This window comes from Mangifera indica, chromosome 14 (genome assembly GCF_011075055.1).
Source record: "Mangifera indica cultivar Alphonso chromosome 14, CATAS_Mindica_2.1, whole genome shotgun sequence".
In the NCBI taxonomy this organism is placed as follows: Eukaryota; Viridiplantae; Streptophyta; class Magnoliopsida; order Sapindales; family Anacardiaceae; genus Mangifera; species Mangifera indica.
This window is the reverse complement of record NC_058150.1, coordinates 8,391,284-8,414,339: the sequence shown is the minus strand read 5'-3', so window position 1 is coordinate 8,414,339 and position 23,056 is coordinate 8,391,284. Positions and strand designations below refer to the sequence as shown.

Sequence of the window (23,056 nt, the reverse complement as noted above, 5' to 3'; positions counted from 1 at the left end):
TTTATTTTTGAGCAATATTATGTGTATCTATTTTGGGTATACAAATGTGTATACACTCGTGTTATTGCGTGAGTAAGTATTACTTTATTTGTAATTCAAAATCATCCAATAACACAATAAAAAATATAAAGTATATATACATTTGTGTATTTAAAATGAATATTCATAGTTTGATTACATTACCTTTTATAATTCTCTTTCAAACCTCTAAGTTCCTGTTTGATACAGTTTGATTTTTGGTACATTTTATTGAAATAAGAGTTTAACAATGCAAAACATATTAGATTAGAATTTTTTAAGGTAATGTTTAAGTATAGATCAAATCAAATTTACAAAAAATATAAGTGTAATATTTTTAGAAATTTTATACTTAAAATAAAATCTTGAAATTATTTATATTCCATACCCCTATTCACCCAAAAGTTTGGTCTATTTCATTGATACCCTTATTTTAGAAAACCATCAATATTTTCTATGCAATCATCAATTTTAAGCCTAAAATTTATTGATCAAAGGAAAATAATGTATTATAACCTACGAATACTCTGAAGGGTTTATTATTCTTTAAATTATAAAATGCTCTCATAATCTAATAAAACCCGATGTGATTCATCTTTAGCCGCTGTACTCATTCTTTTTGTCTTCACTCATTTACTTAAAGGACTTATTGCCACCCAAGGTTTAGTTTATTGTTTACTTTTACTTGATAAAGTTAGTGAGTGGATATTAAGAGTATAATTATCATTTAACTAGTAATATTAAACAAATAAATTTTTTTCTTATTTCCCACATTAGTTTTATATACTTATAATTCATTTTCAATCTAAGTTTTAAAAAGTTATATTTTCTTCTTAGGGTTTTTCTTTTTCCTTATTCGATAACTATCTTTGTCTTTGACCGACAACCCATATTCTTTCTCCTTTGGTGCTCTTTCTCTCTCTTGAAGCAAGACGAATGTGTCTTGACTAGAGTGGCCAAAAATTGAGTCTAGATCATTGAAGAAATCACGACAAAACAGAGGAAAGCTTGAGCGATAGGATGATCAAAATAGATGAAATACGATAGAGAAAGAGGTGTTGTATCATCGACAAAGAAAACAAAGGAAGAGTGGCTCAGTCTCGGATGGATATGCACTGGAGATGAGGGAACAATGCACGACTACAGAGAGAGAAAAAGCGTCGTGATTGTGTTGGAAGGAAAGGAAGCCACTAGAAAGAAAGACTTGGTTGATGAGGCTTGGTCTCGGGCTGAGAAGGGGCCAAAGATGGAGGAAGAAGGGCACCGAAAAGTGATCGACAAGAGAGCTACAAGCATTAGGGTGAAAGGTAAAGTTCCAATTTTTTTTTTGTTGGGGAGGGGGGGTGATTGCAAAAGTCTAAGCTAAAAAGTATGAAATCCTAAAAACAAGGGGAAAAGTTAGTTTTGTAAAACTGAAAAAAAAATTGGGGCTTGTGGGAAATAAGGAAATTTTTAATTTGAAGGGTACATGAGGATATTAATTGATATTTTCTTTTAATATTATTAGTTAAATAACAATTATACCCTTAATATTAATGAATTTTGTTCACTTTAACCATTGATAAACGAGTATTTGGATTTTTGAAGTTTAGTAAGTGAGAGTTTAACAATAAACTAAACTTTGAGTGGGAATAAGTCTTTTGGCCTACTCATTTTGTCCAACTTTGATGGACCTATGCATTTGGCATGTTTCTTACAACAAACGCATGTGACATTCATCTACTTCTAATTTGTTTATCATTTGAAAATGTAGTTTTGTTTAGTTGGTTATTATTGATTAGGTAGTGCAGGAATAATGGGTTTGTGTACATAGTTATTAGGATTTAGAATGATTTATTGAATTTAGATTAGTTTCAAATCTAGGTATAAGACTATAATCATATGATAGCTTGTTGAATCAATGGGTGTTTGACCGCTCAAAATCTAATAGGTATATTAGTACATACCAAATAATATAATGGAAATGAGTGCAAGTATCGATTCTACGAGAATTGAACTATTTAACAACCAAAATTATTGAACTATCTATCTTAAGTTAAACATATTAAAATTTAAATTTGGAATAAACTAATTAATTGAATTAACAAAAAGAAATAACTCAAACAACAACAAAATCAATTGTGAACAACGACTTTAGGTAACTAGGACATATATAAACCTAGCTATTCAATGTAAAATTATGGATTTTACACAACTGAATTGATGAAGTAAATCAACAATGAAATCTTCTAAAGGATTCGTTACTTTAGTTCTATGTTATAACGAGTCTATTTCATTTAGTAGTCTTTTATGTCTCTATGAAAGTTCAATTAAATGAAACATATTATCATTTATAAAATTTCTGACTTATAGTGAGACTTGTAAGTCACCTTATTGTTAAAAGTCACATAAAGAAATTGAATTCTATCTCAAGACAATTTTACTTTATAGTGTATGATACATATGATGCTTAACCTAACTTATCTCCTCTTAGTCTCAAGCTAGACATCTAATCATGTAAGTAATGGTCGAACACACACAAATATTATAACTGGTATCATACAACCTAACATAATTTAAAGCATTTAATCAGCATAAAGTCTTATAATCATGCATTATCATAGTTTTGGCCATTACATAGCCTTAGTTTAAGAAAACCAGTTTATAACTAAATCACAAATTACAACTATTATTGTCATGAAAATAATTTAGAAAATTAAATAAGAAAAGAATGAAAAAAAATATTACCCACTTTCATCCAAACAAGTTATGGTTGAAAGGTTAAGTTATCTTTTTTGTTTTTTCTCAACCTAGTTTCAAAACCCTTGCTTTCCTTCCAGTAGCAAACAAAAATTATGTCATTTCAATGTCACTCTTTTCCTTCAAGAAGAATGTGCTTGATGCCCTAAAACAACTTCCAAAGTCAACCAAAGATTGTCACTCTCTTTTGTCGAAAAAACCAACAAGTTTTCTTTTTGCTATCTTGATATTTCTCTCACGCCTCCTTCTTCCAATATATATATATAAACCCTAGAGTTGTACTAATCTCAACATTTGATCTCTCCAAAGAATTTTGAAACATTGGAACTTTCTTGATAAAATCTTGTTTGTGATCTTGAAAAATCTTTGTTTTTTTACTTCATTATTCTTGTTGTTTCCTCTTGTGACAAAAAACTCACCTAGATAATAATCAAAATATGTCAATCTATCAACATATGTGTTAGTAATAAAAAATATTGCTTTATATTTCATTTGATATCAATCGTGTTTGTACAAGGGGTATTTATACCGAATGAAAAATATATACATGGTATGAATGTTGATTGATTGGGGAAATCAAACTCTAAATGATTAAGGAAGTCAAGCTTTGATTGATTGAAGAAATCATGCTCTGATTGATTGAAAAAATCAAACTCTAATTGATTGATTGAGGAAATCGTATTTTAATTGATTGATCAAGAAAATTATACTAACACCCCTATTAAAACTCAAGGTGGTAGAGTAAAGACTAACTTAAGTTTGGAAATAAAATCATGGAAGTGACTTAGAAGATGCAACTTCTTGAAAATATTAGTAGTTTGGTCATTAGAATGAACTAAGGTGAGTTGGATGATGCCATTCACAATATGCTTTGATTGATGGTTGGACAACTGTTTGGATGGATTGCTACTAATATCAAAAGTATAAGGAAGCAAATCTAATGACGATTGGTAGTAACAAAGGCGGTTAAGGGTAGATCGACGGTCGACTGATTGAGCTATATAAGAGGTGACAACGAGGCACATTGATGAGTGATAGTGACATGACATTGAGCACAACAGAGCCACAAAATGGAAACTGGTGAGTTACAGTGACAAAATACTATGTATAACAAAACAAAAAATAACTAAAAACTAGCGAGTCACAATGACAGAACACTATGTATAGTAGAGTAAAAAACTTAAAGCTGGTGAGTTACAATGACATAACAAATGCATAATAGAAAAAAAACTATAAATTTGTGAGTCACAATGACAAAACACTGTGCACAACAGAGCAAAGGAAAAAAGAAACTGGAAATCAATGAGTCACAGTGACAAAACTCCTGCATAACAGAGCTAAGAAAAAAAAACTAGAAAATTTTAAGAAAGTTAGAAAGAATCTAAAAGCTTTGATATGTGGGGCAAATGTGGGTCTTATATTGCACATTTGCATATTGCCCACTCTCACCTTCAATAGGACTTAAACCCTAATAACTCTGATACTATGTTAAAATAAAAAAATTGTTTTGTATTTTATTTGATATTAAAAATGTTTGTACAAAAAGAGTATTTATACAAGAATGAAAAATATATATATGGTATGAATGTAGATTGATTGAGAAAATCAAGCTTTGATTAATTGAAGAAATCATGCTATGATTGATTGATTGAGGAAATCATGCTTTGATTAATTGAAGAAATCAAACTCTGATTGATTGATTAAAAAAATCAAACTCTGATTGATTGATTAAGGAAATCATGCTATGATTGATTTATTGAGGAAATCATATCATGATTAATTGGGAAAATCATACTCTGATTGATTGAAGAAATCAAACTCTAATTGATTGACAGAGGAAATTATGCTATGAATAATTGAAGAAATTACGTTTTGATTGACTGATTGAGGAAATTATGCTAACAATATGAATTGTTGCCCTGTCTCTTATCTTTTTGTAGCTTCAAAAAATAACATTAATTGAATATCTACAGAGACAGTTATGACCAAAATATGACTATATATTCTTCCAAATGAGAAAAAACCTACTTCATGTGGGGTTTCCTTTTCCTTGTGGGGTTTTAAGCCATGTGAACTCCTTTTTTGGCTATGAATTTGTTTGACATTTATTCAAATGTGTCGCACAGTGGATTGGGTCCTATCAACTCATTTAGCAAGCATTATTAGAGCCCGGGCAAAGGCCGAAACCACTGCTAGAGGCTAGAGCCACTGATAATTTCCATGTCTTATAGTTTTTTCTATAAGAAATTACTCTTGTGACATCTAAAAGGTAGTTTGAAAGGCAAAATGAGTACCCAAACAATATGGTATGAATTCGAAACTTGTTAGGAATATATCAAGCTTAAACTTTTGATTTATCTAGTTTAATTATTATAGGATCGATTACTAGATCTGGGTTTTTCACTAGTTTGGTGTAACGACTCTAGTCTAATTAGATCAAAAATATTGTTCTTGACTAAACACAAAAGAGATTATCTGATACGAGTAAAAGTTTTCCATTAAAAAAATTACCCTCATGAGCATTAATGATCAGGCTGTCTTTAGTAACAAGAACCAACATCCACCGGTCCCTTAGTTGTCTCTAAACCTAGCAAAACGGATGAGTTGCCTATGATACCCGCTTAGAAAATGAATATAGGTTTTAAGTTTTTGAACTTGTTTCTGTTTGAACTCATGCTTGTTTAATATTTGTTTTTTGCAAATGGGCTGGGTATATCCGTGAGTACCCATAATAAATTTAAAAAAAAATTGAAATATGAACATGTGAAAAGTTAAGAGGAAGCCATTAATTTCCTCTTAACTACTTAAAAAAGAAACCAAAAAAAAAAAAAAAGACAATTCGTGAAACGAAAACAAACAGCTTAAAGTATAAAGGGAAGATTACTGAAGGTTTTACATACCCAGAAAAAGAAACTGAAAGTTTTAATTAGATAGAGGTTTATAAGAAAAGAGAGATAACTTACAGAGAGAGAGAGAGAGAGAGAGAGAGAGAGAGAGGGAAACAAATAAGATAAAAGGAAGGTATAGAAAAGAAACTTAATGCAAAAAAAACCCAAAGTTTAGTGAAAACTTCTTATATTCATTAATTTTTAAAAATTTAAATATCTATTTTTATGTTAAAATTCACTAATAATATTGAGGATAAAAATATTATTTAGCTAAAATTATTTAAAAAACTAAAAATTTAACATATTTTTTCTTAGGTTTAAAAACTAACAATTTTTTTCACTTAAAATTTAAAAAGTGATAATTTTTTCTTAGGGTTTCATTCTTTTCCTTTGTTTCTTTGGCAATTGTTCTCTGGCCAACCTTTGATATTGATGTACCCTCTAGTCTCTTAGAAAAAGATGAATCTTTGGCCAACTGGAGGCCGATCGATGATTTGTTAGTCGAAGTTTGTGTGATACAACACAAATTTGTGCATCATACAAACTTCAACAAATGAATTGTTGGCTAGCCAAACATTCGTCTTCTTCTTAGAGACCGGAGGGCCATCGATGTCAAAAATTGACTAGAAAATAGTCATTAGAGAAAGAAATGAAATGAATGAAATCTTAAAGGGAAAATATTCACTTTTCAAGTTTTGAGTAAAAGAAAATTATTATATTTTTATACTTAAGAGAAAAAATGTAATAAATTTTTAGTTTTTAATAATTTTAGTTAAATAATATTTTTATACTTAACTCTGATAATAAATTTTAATAAAAGAGTAAAATTTGAATTTTTAAAAATTAATCACTGTGAACTGTGCTTTTACCAAAGTTTGGGTGAGAATAAGTATTTTGGCCTAAATAATGAAAACAAAGAAAAAGCAGCTTGAAAATTGAAGGGCTTATAATAACGACAAAGCTACTGTTTTCACGTTTTCAAGAAAATAAAGACTGACATTGTATAAATTGTACGGTTCACAATAATGACAAAGCTACTGTTTTCACGTTTTGAAGAAAATAAAGGCTGTCATTTGTATTAATTTCATATTAGAATTTGGGATGTTAATTAAAATCAGGAATAATTTTTTTCTTTAAATCTTTTTAGGTAATCTATAGTAGTTTTCCTTTCATAAGTAAATTTAATTTTAATTTTAAGAATACCTTTTTGGTTAATTACTTTATTCTTGACTAATTATATTAAATTTGATATAATTTTTTTTAAAGATTTGATAAGTTTGAATTCAAAGATTCAATAAGTCATATTTCAGGGATTCAAAATATATTTAAAAATTAATAAATTTTTATTCAAACACAGATAAAAACAAAAAGATATGCATAAGCGAAGAGAATGGTAAGTATGAACGGGTGGTGCATAGGATACGTAAAGTGCATAGAATACGTGAAGGATGCTTAGAGTGAGTAAATGGTGAGTAGAATACGTAAAAAGTGTGTAGGATGCGTAGGGTGAGTAAAGAGTACGCAGGGTGCGCGAGTTATATAATATAATATTTAATATTATATTATAATATATATAAATAATAATAATAATTTTTTAAATATTATATATATATAATAAAGGTGCGAAGAAGTGCGCACCTGTGTACTTATACGCACTCTTACGTAGGGTTGGATTCAAATTGAATCGTGCTCAAGTTTAGCTCGACTTTATAATAATGGAGCTCGGGCTCGAGCTCGGGTTTGTTGAACTCGTTATGCTTGAGCTCGAACTCGGCTCATTTTGAATTCAAAATTTTAATTAATTCGTTATTAAAACGACGTTGTTTTAATACATATTGATCAAAACGACATCGTTTTGTATCAAAATTTTTAATTTACAAACTTTGACAAGCAAACTCGAGCTCGGCTTGAGCTAGCTTAGGGCTAGCTCGAGCTCGAGCTCGAATCCAACCTTACTCTTACGCACCTTTTACTTACCTCTACGCATCCTCTTCGTCCTTACGCACCTGCGCACCCCCTCACGCACCCTTCTTAACATTTATGTTAATCTTTTCATTCTGATCTATATTATAACAAAAATTGATAATTTCTAATAAGTTTTTAAATCTTTAAATCATAACCTAACAAATATAGAATGCTCATCAGTTATCGAAAAAAATATTTTGATGTAATTAACCAAGAGGGTGACGTAATTAGCTAATAAGGATATTATTGAAAATTAAATAAAATTTTCTTAAAAAGAAAAAATCACTATAAATTTGTCTGAAAAAGTTTAGATAAAAAAATTGATACATATTTTAATTAATATCCCTAGAATTTGCTTTGTTCAACTAAAAAAATAATATATAACACTTAAAAGGGAGAGCTATTAAATATAATAAATTAACAATTATAGGTGACAAGTGTTTAACTACACAGCTAAACTTGGGTACAGGTTTTCAAATAGCCAAAGGACTATCTCTCACCCAAAGTTTGATCGTAAGACAAACACATGTCAATAAGAGATCAAAAACTCAAATGTCTATTTAAAATTTATTTTATTATTATATATCAAAGAATTTTTTATTTAGGTTAAAAGGATAAAATTATTATTTAATTAATAATATTAAAATAATAAAATATATCTAATTTCTTGCTCCTCTTATTTGGAAAACTAAAATTTTTTTTTCTAAGATTAAGTTTTAAAAATTTACTTTTGCTCCTATGATTTCGATTTTTTTGTGAAACCTCTCCCTCTTTGAGCATTGACATTGTCTGATCATCTCTCTCCCTTCTTCTGACCTTATCTTCATTTGGATAAAAATGAATTATTTTCATCCAAACAAATTGATGAGGTCGTCGATTAGCTTATTGGCTAAAATCGATGACCATGTCTAAAACCACGGGCTAGGAGATGACCAAAAGGCAATGGAAATGTGGTAGGGTGTAGCTGATTCAACAGAAATGTGACCAAAATACTACTATCTTCGATTCGTTGTTGGCTAGAGTTTTTTGACATATCATCAGAGTCGTTGCCGATGGCAAAGGAAGAAGGAAGGATAGAAATGGTGGTCGTCACCGTTGTCATCGCCAAAGAGAAAAAAACCTAGGGATTTGGGGGAGGGGGAAAGAGGAAGCCACTTTTCAAAGTTGATACCTGAGATAAAATGTCAATTTTCAAAACCCAAGAGAAAAATGAGATTAATTTATATATTTTTTAATATTATTGTTAAAATAACAGTTTTATCTTTATATTTAACTGTAATTTTAACAAAAGTTTAAAGATAAATAGGTACTTAAGTTTTTAATCTCTCATGAGTATCTATTTGTCTTTTTACCAAACTTTAGGTGGAAAAGTCCTTTGGCCTTTCTAAAAACATTATCAGTATATTTTGAATTTTTTTTTTATTTTTATCCATTTCACATGTACTTTATTATTTAGTTGAAATCCAATCCCATTTGTCCATTTATCCCGTCTACATGCTCTTTGATTTAAGGACAACAAGATTACTACGAGAATCTAACTTTTACTATTTACATTATAAAAGTTTGATATATAATATAAAAGATAATCTTATTAGTAACTCTAACTTAGATATTAAAGCATAATACTGTATATACCCATTTTAGATATACAAATTTATATATACTTATGCGTATCATCATGTGATTAAGTATTTATTTTTAATTTAAAATCACTTAATTATATAAAAATACAGATAAGTGTATACATATTTATATACTCAAAGTGAATGTATATAATTTTATTAGATATTAAAATATTACTAAAATACTCTTTATTTTGTTATATTTTTATATTTATTTTTGAATTTTTAAATATCTTATTTTCGATTAATATAATAAATAAAATAATATTTTAGTAATATTTTATTATATAAAAAATATAATAATTATTTATACATGTCAATTTTTATCAAACATAATAATATTTTAAATAATTCATCTTTATACTAACCTTTCACTTTTGTTTACCTAAACTAAACCAAACACACCTCCAGGGTTATAAAACTATTTGTGTAATATCACATAGCACCAGCACTAGTTAAGGAATATTCCAAAGAAGCCATCAAGACCCCATGGTAATATTAATAAATAACAAAAGGCCAAAGGGCTTATTCGGCTAAAAGATGGCTACTTTATTAGATCTCATCTTTTAATTTAAAAAAATCGTTTTACTCATTTATAATTATTAAATTTATTGATTTTAAAAATAAAATTATTATTTTATCTATAATATTAAAAATAAATTAAAAATTTATCTTCTTCTCCATCTCCTTTCCTTTAAAAAATAACAATTCTCTTTTAATTAAAGTTTTAAAAAATAATTTTCCCTTTAAAGTTTACTCTTCAATCAGGACACTATTGTTGGAGACCTTTCTCTTTTGACACTTTTTTTTTCTTTAACGGTCTCTCTCTCCTCACTTCTTTTTTTGATCAATATCGATCTAAATTGGGAAAGAAGGCAAAAAACTTTATTAGAAAGATAAAACTCTTTAACTTTTTAGAAAAAAACAGTTGAGATTACATTGATCGAAGTAAAGGATGAGAGAAGAGAATTATTAAAAGGAAGAGGTTACTGACAATGATGTTAAAAATTGAAGAATAAATCTTAGAGAGGAAAATATTATTTTTTAAAATTTAAACTAAAAAAATTATTATTTTGTAAAATTTTAGAGAAAAAATAGATAAAATTTTAAAACTTACATATCCAATTAATTTGATCACTATAAGCAGACAAAAAAAAATTTTCAAAGTTAATCAGCCATCTCTAGGTGGGAAGTAAGTCCTTTGGCATTAACAAAACGATAAACTAACCAATATTACTATTGACTTGCGTTGAAACACAAAGAAAATACAGATGCCTCTCGCTTTTTCCCTAGTCGGGGCTACTCACTCTCTCCTTTTTCGCGCTATTATTATTGTTCTTGTCTGATTCACTTCTTTCTTCTTCATTGAGAGAAAAGTGTTTGCCGCACGTTCAGCACACCAAGTTAAAGCTACTTGAACCTGAAGTTTAAAGCTCGTGTGGGAGGACCAAAATGCCAGGCGAATCAAGTTTTTCCCACCTCGTAAAAACCCTAGCTTTAATAATGTTTCTTGTCTTTATTTTGTCTCTTTTTTTCTTGAGGTCCCACTTTCATAAAAATATAAAATGTGGGTTCATTTCAGGTTTTTTTTTAAATGATTTATTTGGTACTTTATTCAAGTGGACCATTGTTTATTTATGTCATTGAGTAATTTTATTGCTCATGTTAAAGTACTTTTCATTGATATTTTGTTCTTGATCCGGTGCCATTTTTTTCGAAGTTTGTGTACACGCTCTACGTTCATGGAATTGAGGAATAAAATTTATAAAAAATATTTTTGGGTTTTTTTTTTTTTAAATGCTGTTTTAGGTTCAAAAAGTTGATGTTTCTTGGACAAGCATGGGATCGTCATCTCCTCTAGACGAGATTCTATATCGATCAGAGTTTTTGCTAAGTTACATTTCATGTTTGACGTAGTTGATTAATAAGAACTAATGAAGAAATCTTGTCATTAACCAATATTTTCAATGCCAAGCACAGAGATATTAGAATATGCATGCCAATCCTGACAATCTTTGGATTTTGATTTATTTTTTTAATCATGTTATTATATTGTCTATCTTTTGAAGGGGTGTTAAAATTGAGGTAAGACAAACAAATAATGGATTTCACTTAATAAGTTCCTTTTGTTTCCTCACTAAGAGATAACCATCTATACCAATCATTAAGATGAGCTTTTTTCATTTTGCAGGACGACCTATGTGACATTTGTGGTCATGTTGGTTATCAGGAACTGCTTGTAACTTGCTCCAAATGTTGTTGCGCTCATGAGCATGTGTAAGATGTCTATAAACCGCTCTACGTATGTTTGTGAGCACGTTTATATATTTCTTCTTCCTGTTCCTACTGTTTGAATTATGTGTGCCCTGCATATATTTAATCAAACAGAAAGCATTATGCATGATGTGATTGGGCGCTTCTTCAAGGTTAACTAATTACATCATTATCTTTATCCAGCTGTCTTTTATAGCTTAGGATGTTCCTGTATGTAATACTGATATTTGACTTTTTGAATTACATAAACCCTTATTGCTTAACTTTGTATCCCTTTTTTTTCTTGTAGTTATTGCATGAGGATTTGCACTCACGAGGTGCCACAAATTTGGGTTTGTGAAGCATGCCTATTAAGCAATGACAAGCTTTCACCAAAATCTGGATCTACCAGTGACACATGCAATGATTCACAGTTCCAGGTCCATTCCAAGAAGCTAAAATCTGTTGAAGCCGGCAAGGTCAAGTTCCTAACTGCAGAAGAAGCTATTAGGCTATCATCAGGATCCCAGAAGATGGGATCTCCTCAAAGAACTAACTTCAGATTAAAATGCGGTTTATTAAATGCTGCCGTACCTAGGAGCAGAAAAACTCCAATTCCATCCAAAATTGCCACTCAAGTCTTCTCCTGTTTGCCAGAAACTATTAATCCTAGTGTTATATCCTCACAACTTTTAAATTTTTCTCCACAGGGTGGTGCACAAATTAATTCCATGATAAATGATCAGACAGCAAAAATGTCAAAACAATCGAAAGGTGAAAATGCTTTTAACATAATTTTTTCCACAATATTTTTTTTATCTATAGGGTCCGACTTAAAGATGAAAGAATTTAATCTACCCTGCCTTTCCCAAGTAAGGTCCCGTGAGTTAATGTTATCTAGTTTTGTCCTTAAATGTCATAGGCATACCTGTCAACAATACCCTGTTTTGAGGCTCTGCTCTCACTTTGTATTGGATGAATTGAGCGTTTTTACTTGATTGGTAGACTGAAGGCTACAAAGCTTCTTTAGTACATCTCCCTTCCCCTTGTTAGCTGGCCTTGGCCAGAACAGACACTGTTTTTATAAATTATGGTGCCATGACTTCTGATTAGTTGTTTGGAGAGGGTGTCATTTTGGGTTGAGTAATCTTATAACCATCAAAGCCAAGTTCAGCAAGTGGGCTTGTGTTTGAATTCTCGTATTGTGTTATTGATCATAATAAATTGTTTGTGTTAGACGTATGTGCATTAATTCTTCTCAATGAATGAAATCATTTAATAAGATTGAAATTCTATTGTTGTTGCCTGTTGTGACCATGTTCAGTTATTTAAAAATATGGTGATTAAAGTGCCTTTTCAATTGGTCAGTCTCTGTATCCCTTCTCCTAATTATTTCAGGCAAAGCTACTCATGTTGTTGCTGAATCTAAGAATTTTGCTGTTGAAGAAAGAGAATTAGAGAATTTGCTACTTAAATATGAACAGCATCGTCGATATCTCCCCGCTTTAAAAGCAACTTGGAGGTGGGAGCCTTTACTTTTCAATGTGATAAAATCATATATATTTATTTATTTGCCTATGCATCAAAGCTGAGGTGGAGCTATTTGTAGTCTTGGACCCTAGGTCCCGCAAAAAAGTTCAAATTTCATCCCTTAAATCTCATTTTCTTTCTTTGGCCCCCTCATTTGTTGAATGCTATGCTTTAGCCCCTTTAAATGCAGTTTCCTAAATTTATTGTCTATTTTCCATAGATTTCCTTAGCAGCCCAATGTAACTTAACTATATTTCAATTTCTCCTTATTAAGAGACTTGAATTAAGATCATGGTTATTTTAGTACAAATAACAAACTAGATTTCTTTAGTTGTTGTACCTGTAAAAATGGTAGGAGATGAAGTCATGATTCATTCATATGAACTTATATGTACACAGGGATAAATATACAAGGTTGAGTTCATGCAGTAAAAGGAAAATAACTATAATTGCAAATGCAGATAATGCTAATCCCTTAGAATGAGTTCTTCCACAATGCATGCATATCAGCTTAGTTGTTGTCCTTGATCTTGGGAAACTTGTTAAGGAAAATTGATCAATACTAATATCCGAATTCTTAACAGTTCAACTAGATTTGGGTTTCCAGACTAGTTACACGGTTGATAGACAGACACAAGGTCAGTATTGCTTGAAAAAAAGGCCATGTTTAAACTTGGATAGGGTGTTTAAAACATCCACAAATTAATCATGACTGGTTGGTTAAGGTTGATGGAATGAGAGTCGTTTTTAATAACTTTTTATTCTTTCAAAGCCTGAAATATCCTTGAAGGGAGTCCTGAATCAAGTTGTAAGACATTTGCTAATTTTAATTAATTTCACTCTTATGCAACTGTCAGTATATTGAAGTTTGATGTTGTTAGATAATTGTGTGTATTTAAAATTTTCTAGGTACTCTTGTTAGTCTTTGTATGGTTTTGCTCCTTTGTGTTGTTCTCTTGTGTTTTATACCCGGTCTCTTTTCTTACTGTATTATGGACACTATACTATTAACGAAACAACATTAATTCGATAAAAGCATGCTTCATGAATTTAAGCCCTAGTATGAGGTTTCTTTTTTTTTTTAAATATGTGTCGGGTTTCTTTTATATAAAGTAATACATTATTGCAGTAATTCAGGGAAGATTTTCAATTCTGAAAATGTTGTTCATTAGCTGATCCAATGTCCCTTGTGTGCATGGAAAGCATGTAATTGGATTATTATAGTCTACGTTAACTGCACTGAAGCATTTATTTTGATTAATTGAAGACAAAAAGCATTAAAGAACTGAATGTTAACTTATATTTGTGCCCATTTCAGTGGAGGCTTCAAATTTTTTGATTTCGCTACTCCCGGTGAATTTTATGGTGGTATCCAGGCTCAAACTCCATGCAGAGTTCATCCTAATGCCCTGAAGTTTGCACAGAAAATGCCTACAAGCCTTCAAGTTGCACTGCTGCCTCGATGCCAGCTTTGGGCTGAATTATTTGGACAAGATCGTCCTGATTATTGTGACATCTCACTGTATTTTTTCCCTGCTGTTAATATTGAAAGGTTTGTATGACATCTGATATTAGTCCTGTGATTTCGTATATCCAATTTTGTTGTCCCGAAATTTTTTTAAACATGTGTTCTGTTGACTTATAGATCACAGCAGAATATTTTTTGCCTCTCAGAGCTGTTGGAGATCAATGATTCATTGATGAGAAGTTACATTGATGGTCTGGAGTTGTTGATATTTTCATCTAAGCAACTGCATGAAGACTCTCAGAGTGAGCTTTCTAGTTTCTGTAACAATATACTTCAACTTTCATTTGAATGAGTATGTCAAGGACTTGCTTTTAGATTTTGTTTAAGCTGATTTTATTTATGAGAGACAAAACTTGGCAATGAAGGCCAAATTGCAGGAAGTAGATTGGCGACAAAGTCCATTTTTTCCTGTAAAAGAGACTCAGGGTCAGTGAATGTAAAAAGAAAAAAATAAGGGGTTCCCGATCTCAGTGTCTCTGATTCATTTTGAAAAAGAATGTCCTTCCCGATCTCAGTATATGATAAAGTAGAAGACTACCTAATAATAAGGAAATAATCTCTCTCAACACCTACATCATTGGGGTTAACTATTACGAACGGGAAATCAGGGATACAATCATGTGCTATATGCAGACTGACTCTTTAATTGACACATTATTCATCTGTATATAACATTTATTGAGTTGACTTTTTATATGTACTTACTTTGTGTCTTGTCAATTTGTTTGGAAGAGTTTATAAATCTAGTATTATTTTACAATAATAGTTTACAAACGTCTTATGTTTATGAGATTTGATTTGAGTAACATTCCCCTGTTCTGATATCAGCAAGATGATTTGTGAGGAAGCCCGTACTATATGAATCATTTGTTTCAATTTAGAGGTGAACCTTAATGAAAATGCCATTGAAATCAATATGGTATTGGCATTACTTGTTGCTATATCATTTGTCATCTTCTTTTGGCCTTTTTTATTGCCTCATTGTTTGTGTGTAGAGTGAATAAAAACAATGTTACCTCTTGCCTTTGCCACGTTGCTGGAAAGCTTTTACTCAAGTGCATGAGTACCTGGATATTTTTAAAGTTTGCACACTATCTTTTCATTGTCTTCATGAAGATAATTGAAACTCTTTTGTTGATAGGAGTTATTGCAAGTAAAAAATCAGAATACTTCTTATGGGGAATCTTTCGCCATGTAAAGTCTGATCAAATTCTTCACAAGAGGGATGAAGAACTCCCTTCATTAGTTTCTTCTGAGGAATGTGCCTTTGATGATGCCAAAACAGATAACTTTGAGACTGTTGATATGGACATTGACATGGAAGGTGGAAGGAATGTGGGGACTGTTGATTTGGTTGTTTCAAAATATTTATCATGGAGTACAGGTGGAATTAATGGCAAAGGAGATGTGGATTCTGCTGCTGAGAAGATGTTATTGGAACAGAAGCATAACCTTTTCGATTCCTCTTTCAAATTTGCAGAAAAAATTCAGTGTTCCCGAGGAAAGTTAGCAAATGCTAAAGATGACATTCGTGTTCCTCCAGGTTTCAAAGAGAAATTTAAAGATGACATTGATGTTCCTCCAGGCTTCAAAGAGAAATCAAAACTGAATTATAATATAAAAAAGAACAGACCAGGACAGGTTGATGGTGGAGTATTGAATCAGATGGAATCTATTGATCAAAAGAGGATATTGGGTGGAGATTTTGAAGCTTTTAGTTCCCAACCTCAGAGATATTCTAAAGATAACCACTCAACGGTATCTCACAAACATCATCTGGTATTGATTTACTGATTCATCAAGATTCGTTTGGCTTTGTGAGGTTTCTGAGTTTGTATCTCATGTGTTAAACAGGAAACTGCGGCTGACAAGACATATGAACCTTTTGCTGCTTATTGGAGTGCATCAAAAGCTATAGTTGAACGGATTGATTGTGAAAATCTTGGTCGAACAAGGAAGAAGGAACTAGTGGTTATGCCATTTAGTAATAAGCATGCAAATTCAGTCAGTGAAGGGCATGGAAAAGATAGAAATAAGTGCTGGGAACCTTACCTTGTGGAGGTCAAAACTGAAAGCAAGATGGACGTGCTAGTACGCTGGAGTCCTCCCCCAAAAGATTGGGTGAAATTAAATATTGAAGGTAGTTCAAGAGGGTATCTGGGTCGTGCAGGAGCAGCTGGAATTGTGCGCAATGAATCTGGCAAGTGGCTTCTGGGTTACACCGAAACCCTAGGGTATTGCAGTAGTTTGGCAGCAGAGTTGAATGCTCTTTATAAGGGTTTAAAGCTTGTTTGGGAAGAAGGGTTTAGAAAAATTCTGGTGGAATCTGCCTCCATTGAGGCAGTAAAATGTTTGGAGCGAGCTCCTGCTTCTTTGGGTCCCAATGGAGACCTCATAGAATCCTGCAGAGATCTGCTCAAGCGCAATTGGCAATGCAGAGTGAAACTCACTCAGAGAGAAGCAAACTTGTGTGCTAATTGGTTAGCAGCTCACGCAGAAGATCAACCATTAGGGACAGTAGCGATTTTCAAGAACCCTCCTTGGAAGCTGATTCCCATTTTTCAGAATGATTGTACAGGGATTACTCAGGCTCATGTTAGCTAGTCATGACCACGCCACACCTTACAATTTACAGATGAAGACATGAACTGAACAGAATAGACAACTCTATTGAAGAAACTGCTCATCTATCCGACTGCAAAGCCTTTGGGTATGTTAGTAGAATTTTTGCACATTAACACTAAGCTTACCACTTTACAACACAAGTATAGTATTCATGGGAATCCAACACTTGCATTGTTCATATGGTCAAGTGAAACTACATTCTGTAAGACCACGTTTCTCCCTTGCTGGGTTTACAGTAAAATTGCTGCTATTTGTGTCTATCTGTGATACAAATCTTGTTAATATCCAGTGCTAAATGTTGCATTTGACATATTAACAGCCTTTGTTTATATAATTGAATTAACAATTTTAGATATAATATTGAATATTCATCACTTATCCACCGAATTGCCAACATTCTTCCTCGTATTGATCCACTATAAACAATCTAATTAAAATCAATATATATTTCAACAGTGATTCTACAATGGGTGAATGAATCTATGTTTACAAATTTAAGTTATAAGAGTTTCACCTTTTCTTTCAATTTTTTTAAAATGCACGAATTTGTTGTTTGGTTGATGAGAAAATTGCGGAAACCTAAGTGGATGTGGAACGCGGTTGGCTGTGGGTATGCTGTAGGGTGCTGAAACTGTTGTCAGGGGAAACGAAAAAAGTCCTAAATTTATTTATTTGTGTATTATTGATATGAGCATGTAATGTATGTTTGTTTTTAATATATAATTTATATACATAAATGATAATTTTTTTGATAACCGAAGACGCACCCCGTATTTAATAGACAAGTAAACCCAAGGCACAGTTATGTATTTTTTTTTATAACAGGAGACTCTATTTGTGTTTGTTGGAGAGGTAAACTCGAGACACAGTTAACCTAAACTAGTAGGTAAGTATAATAAAAGTTCAAACTTAAGCCTTCACCTTGAAAATTCTAATACTCTACTAGTTTTGCTAACTTTTAGGGCACATATAAATGATGTATCATTATGTGATTAATTATTATTTATTTTTAATTCAAAAATAACTAATTATATAATAACATACTATCTATGTATTCAAATTATGTATAAAAAATATGTATCTATAGTGTTATTGTATTGTCATTTCTCATATGAGCTCACACGTTTATACTTATCTACTAGTTTAGGGTAATTAAAACAATAAAACTATATATATTTAATTTGAGTATACAAATAAATACATATTTAATGTGTGTTCTTATATAATTGAGTGATTTTAAATTAAAAATAAAGTAATATATAATCACATAATAATATACATAAGTGTGTACTTACTTACATACTTAAAGTGTGTATACATAATATTGCTTTAATTGGAAACACCCTAATTATCTAGACGAACAATGATAAATGTATACATTTTAAATATATAAAATAAATATATAAATAATACACCATTATATAATTATATAATTTTAAATTAAAAATAAAATAAAATTTAATTATATAGTAATATATTATTTATGTCAAACTGGATGGATGCCTCAAATTTCATGAGAATTCCTAAAACCTAAAATACCCAGGATGAAAATGTTCAACCAACAGCTGAGAATCCTCTCAAATAAAAGAAATAAAATGATAAACGAAATCATTAAAGAGGAAAATAAATAAATAAAGGAAATAAAAACATATCTTGCTCTGCACCCAATTTCCCCCTCCTTTTCTCAACACCCCAAAGGGAGATAGTCTTTCAACAAAAAGCCATGAAAAAAAAGGTAGGAAAATGAACAGGAGGAAGGGAATGAGGAGTAAAATGAAAATGAGTTAAATTATAAAGGACTAAAACAGTAGTTAACTTTTGTCCTTCGTATAGGAGGATATTTTAGAAGGAAAGAGTGAAAAAATAAAATAATTTTGATTATTATGGGTACACCCAATTCACCTACAAATACAACACTCATAAAAAATAGGTAATTTGCGAGTATGGGTTTAAAAACCTAGAATTTATATTTTTTTACAGTTGTGTATCAGTAATACATCTAGTAATGGAACTTAATATTATCCACTCACTATTTGTACATTCAGTATTATAACAATCTTGGCAAATCAAAATTTAAGGATGAAGCGACTTGAGACTTGGTGTTGTCTAATAGTTTTATATATATGTGTGCGCGTGTGTGTGAACTCATGTGAGTAGAAATGATATATAAAATTATTTGTACTACTTGAACCCTTAAGTTGTTTCTTGTACACCCTCAATCCTAACAGGCATCAAATGTATAGAATTTGTGACATTTTGTTTGACGACTAAATTAACTTAGTTTATAGCCAATTGAGATGGCGGACTTGGCAAAGTAAAACAATTTTCATTTTGGTTGCTGAAAAATACTTCTTGTGGTCCTGTGATTGTTTTGTCTGTATGTAGCGGGAAATGGATATTTTTTATGAAGTGCCACTTGTTTTCTTTTCTTCTATCAACCACAGGCCAAAGGATAAACTGGCCTGGACAGTGCTTTTTCATGTATGGCCAAAGGGCTTTTTCCCACCCAAGTTTAGATGCGATTTCAAAGTTTTACATTCGGAGTTTCAAAAACTCAAATACTCATACATGAGTTATTAACTTTAACTAAAACAATTAGTTATAGAGGATAAAATCATCATTTTATCATTAAATCTAAAATCCTATGACAACAATAAGATTTTTCAACGACAATGACATTTTCCTTAAACTTAAATCGCCGTTTCTAATTAAAAAATTATATTTAACGCAAACTCTAAATCTAACAGCCAAACTGTTGACAATAATGGTATTTTCTAGCAACAAACAAAACCAAACACTTGTAAATCACAATTTAAACAAACAATCAAATATTATCTCTCAATAAAAATCGATTTTTAAACCAAAGAATGGCTAACTAAACGCACTCATCATAAAAAAAAAATTAATCTAAGGTTAAAAACCAAACAAGCACTCACCTTCACTACCATCGTAATATCGACCATTGTTGAAATGTCAAAGAAGATCGAATGATTCGAGCAAACTTTATATGTTGGCTGGGTTTGAGTGAGCGATGTTCTTAGAAGTGTAATAAACCCTCACCCTCAATGAAAGAAGGGAGGTGTAAAGGGCCACAAAAACTAAGGGATTTTTTAGGAACTTTGTTTACATTATGGTATAAATGTTTAATCAACAAAATCGAGTAGATTTGTGCGGGAAAAAGTTTGGGTAAAGATTTCATTTTCCCTTTATTAAACCTTTCGTGTAGTGAATAGTAATTTGAATAGAATACTTACTGTAACTTTGCTTAAAAGCCAAAGCTAATTTAAATGGTCCACTTCAGTGGGAGTTGCATTAGAAGCCCAAGTAACTTTGAAGTTACCCATTTTGATAAGGCCAAATGACAATTTCCTCCCCAAGGTTTGATGAAATAAATATTCCCCCCCCCCCCCCCCCCCAATTAAATTGAAAAAGTCATTTTCTCTCCTGTTTGGCCAAATTTCATCACCAACGTCCCCTTTGATGCCAGAATCGCAATGGTAAATAGTTATATTGTAGTTGTGGATCTAATCGATGGTCGGTCGTGGCATAATATGGCAGCGAATATCACAAATTTGGTGATTAGGGTTTTTGCTAATCGCGGGTTGGACTCGGGTTTTTCTAACTCGATTAATTGACCTACAGGGTCAAATAACCTGTTTGACCAACTTTGTTCAAATCAAGTTGTTTGACTTGCGCTGCATATGGGCCAACTTGGCTAAAGTGAATTGGGTATCGTGCACGTGCCATAAAGGTGTACTAAGCCCATGAACACGTGTTTGAGAGCGTGTAGAAGTTGTTGGGGCCCATGATAATGTGTTTGTCATTCTGGTGGTGCGTGGAGGCTCATGAAATGTTTTCCCTAGATTGTGGCAGCACGTGCAACACTGTTTGCTTGCTGTGTTGGCTTATTTTACTCTCTTAAAGTTTAAAATTATTAAAATTCAAATATTTTAGGTAAAATTTATCAATTATTGTTCACAAAATTAGATGCAACAAACTTAAAAAAAGATTGTCAGATATCATAAAATATTAGGTCTCATGAAATCTTATTTTAAAGCAACATAATTTTGTATTAGAGAATAATTTTGGAGTTCTCAAAATATCGATCGCCAAAGCAATACATTTTGAGGCTTACAAAATGTTCTCTTCAAGAATGATACATTAAATAATTTTAATGCACATAATTTTTTGCCCAAAGGTGGTTATTGTGTGTATTAAATATAAAGAAAACATAAGTTTAATTACGAAAATAAACTAATCTCATAAATTGGAGGATGAATTGTGATTTAGAAAATATATCTGCCCAAATGTGATATTATTTTTAAACATTATATATTCTAAAGGTCTTCATAAAATTGTCATCCTATCAAGAAGAGGATGAACTATGATTTAGAAAATATATTTGCCCAAAGGTGATATTATTTTTTAACATTATATGTTCTAAAGGTCCTCAGAAAGTTTATATATAACCTTATGTTTGAGACCCTTATTACATGTCATTTTCTCTGTCCAAAGGTGAGTTGATGATGATGCCCAAGGAATCCTTATAAGGTGTAGCTTATCAAGTTTCATTGTTTATTTTAAAGCTATTTTAATTAATTGTTGCTCATGGTTTTAATTTGTTATATTATCTTCTTTTAGTTTCCATTTATGTGAACAATAGCAACGCTACTGTTGAGGTCTTGACTGGAAGTAATTTCAAACAATAAAAGTAAGATATTAAGTTTGTTATGGCTATGGGTGATTGGCATATGACAATTGTTTAAGATAAACCAGCTGATACTATTGATATGAGTACCATTAAAGAGAAGGATTTATTTGCTAAGTGGGAGAGGTTAAATCGTTTATGCATGATGGTTATAAAAAAGACTGTGGCTGAATATCTTTTTAGTGGGCTGTCTGTTGATGAGACTACTAAGGAATTCTTTATTGCTATAGGAAAATGATTTCAAATCTCTAACAATGTTGAAACTTCATCTCTTGTTATTGAGTTGATTAGTATGAGATAAACAAAATTTGGGGGTGTTAAAGACTATATATTGAAGCTTGTTCTCATCCAAGACAAACTTAAAAATCATAAGATCTCTTTACTTGATGAGTTTATTGTTCATCACACCTTGGCCGCCCTACCTCAAACCTTTTCCAAGCTCAAGACAATTTATAACACCACAGAAGGAACTTAGAGCTTGGATAGCCTGATTACTAACTGTGTTATTGAAGAGTGTAAAATACAGAGGGAAAAAAGTGATGTGGTTCTTTATGTCTCTCATTCTAAGGATGATCATGGTAAGAAAAAGTATAAGAAAGGCAAGTTTAATCCTACTGCTCCTAAAAATGATTGGAATAAAAGAAATAGTCAAGGTCAGAAAATACAAATAAGATAGAGGAGAAAGATCCTAGTAAGTGCTTCTTTTACAAGAAAAAAGGTCATATGAAGAAGAATTACATGAAATATAAGTCTTGGTTAGAAAAGAGAGGTAATCCACTAAGTCTTATGTGTTTTGAATCTAATTTTGTTGATATATCCCCAAATATTTGGTGGCTTGATAGTGGAGTGACTGTGCATGTTGTTTTACTTTGCAAGGGTTTAAAAGCAAAAAGAGACTAAGAAGACATTTAAAGTTGGAAACCATGCAAAAGTTGAAGTTGAATATATAGGAGTTGTTTGTATTAGGTTGAAAAGTAGTTTTAAGTTAGTTTTAAATAATACATTATATGTATATTTATTTAGAAGGAATTTGATTTCAGTTTCGACTTTAGATAAGTGTAGACTTTATTTTAAGTTTAAAAATCTTCAGTTGCATTATCTTTAAATTTTAAAATTGTTGGTGAATGTGTTATGGACAATGGATTATATTGTTTGTGTTTAGCCCCAACTAATATTCCTA

The 23,056-nt window shown here is 31.1% G+C and overlaps 1 protein-coding gene across 2 annotated transcripts; it reads left to right on the top strand.

Moving 5' to 3' along the window:
* The first annotated feature begins 10,520 nt into the window (after positions 1–10,520).
* On the top strand, positions 10,521–17,549 carry LOC123195989. Of its 2 annotated transcripts, XM_044609867.1 has the most exons (9): positions 10,521–10,714; positions 11,424–11,509; positions 11,796–11,964; positions 12,196–12,259; positions 12,884–13,007; positions 14,334–14,567; positions 14,661–14,785; positions 15,685–16,322; positions 16,398–17,549. In XM_044609867.1, the coding sequence occupies exons 1-9, from the start codon at positions 10,685–10,687 to the stop codon at positions 17,145–17,147; spliced, it is 2,220 nt and encodes a 739-aa protein (XP_044465802.1). In that variant the 5' UTR covers positions 10,521–10,684; the 3' UTR covers positions 17,148–17,549. The 2 variants fall into 2 exon arrangements, with proteins under 2 accessions (XP_044465802.1, XP_044465801.1); XM_044609866.1 differs by having other exon boundaries at positions 11,796–12,259.
* The last annotated feature ends 5,507 nt before the right edge of the window (positions 17,550–23,056 follow it).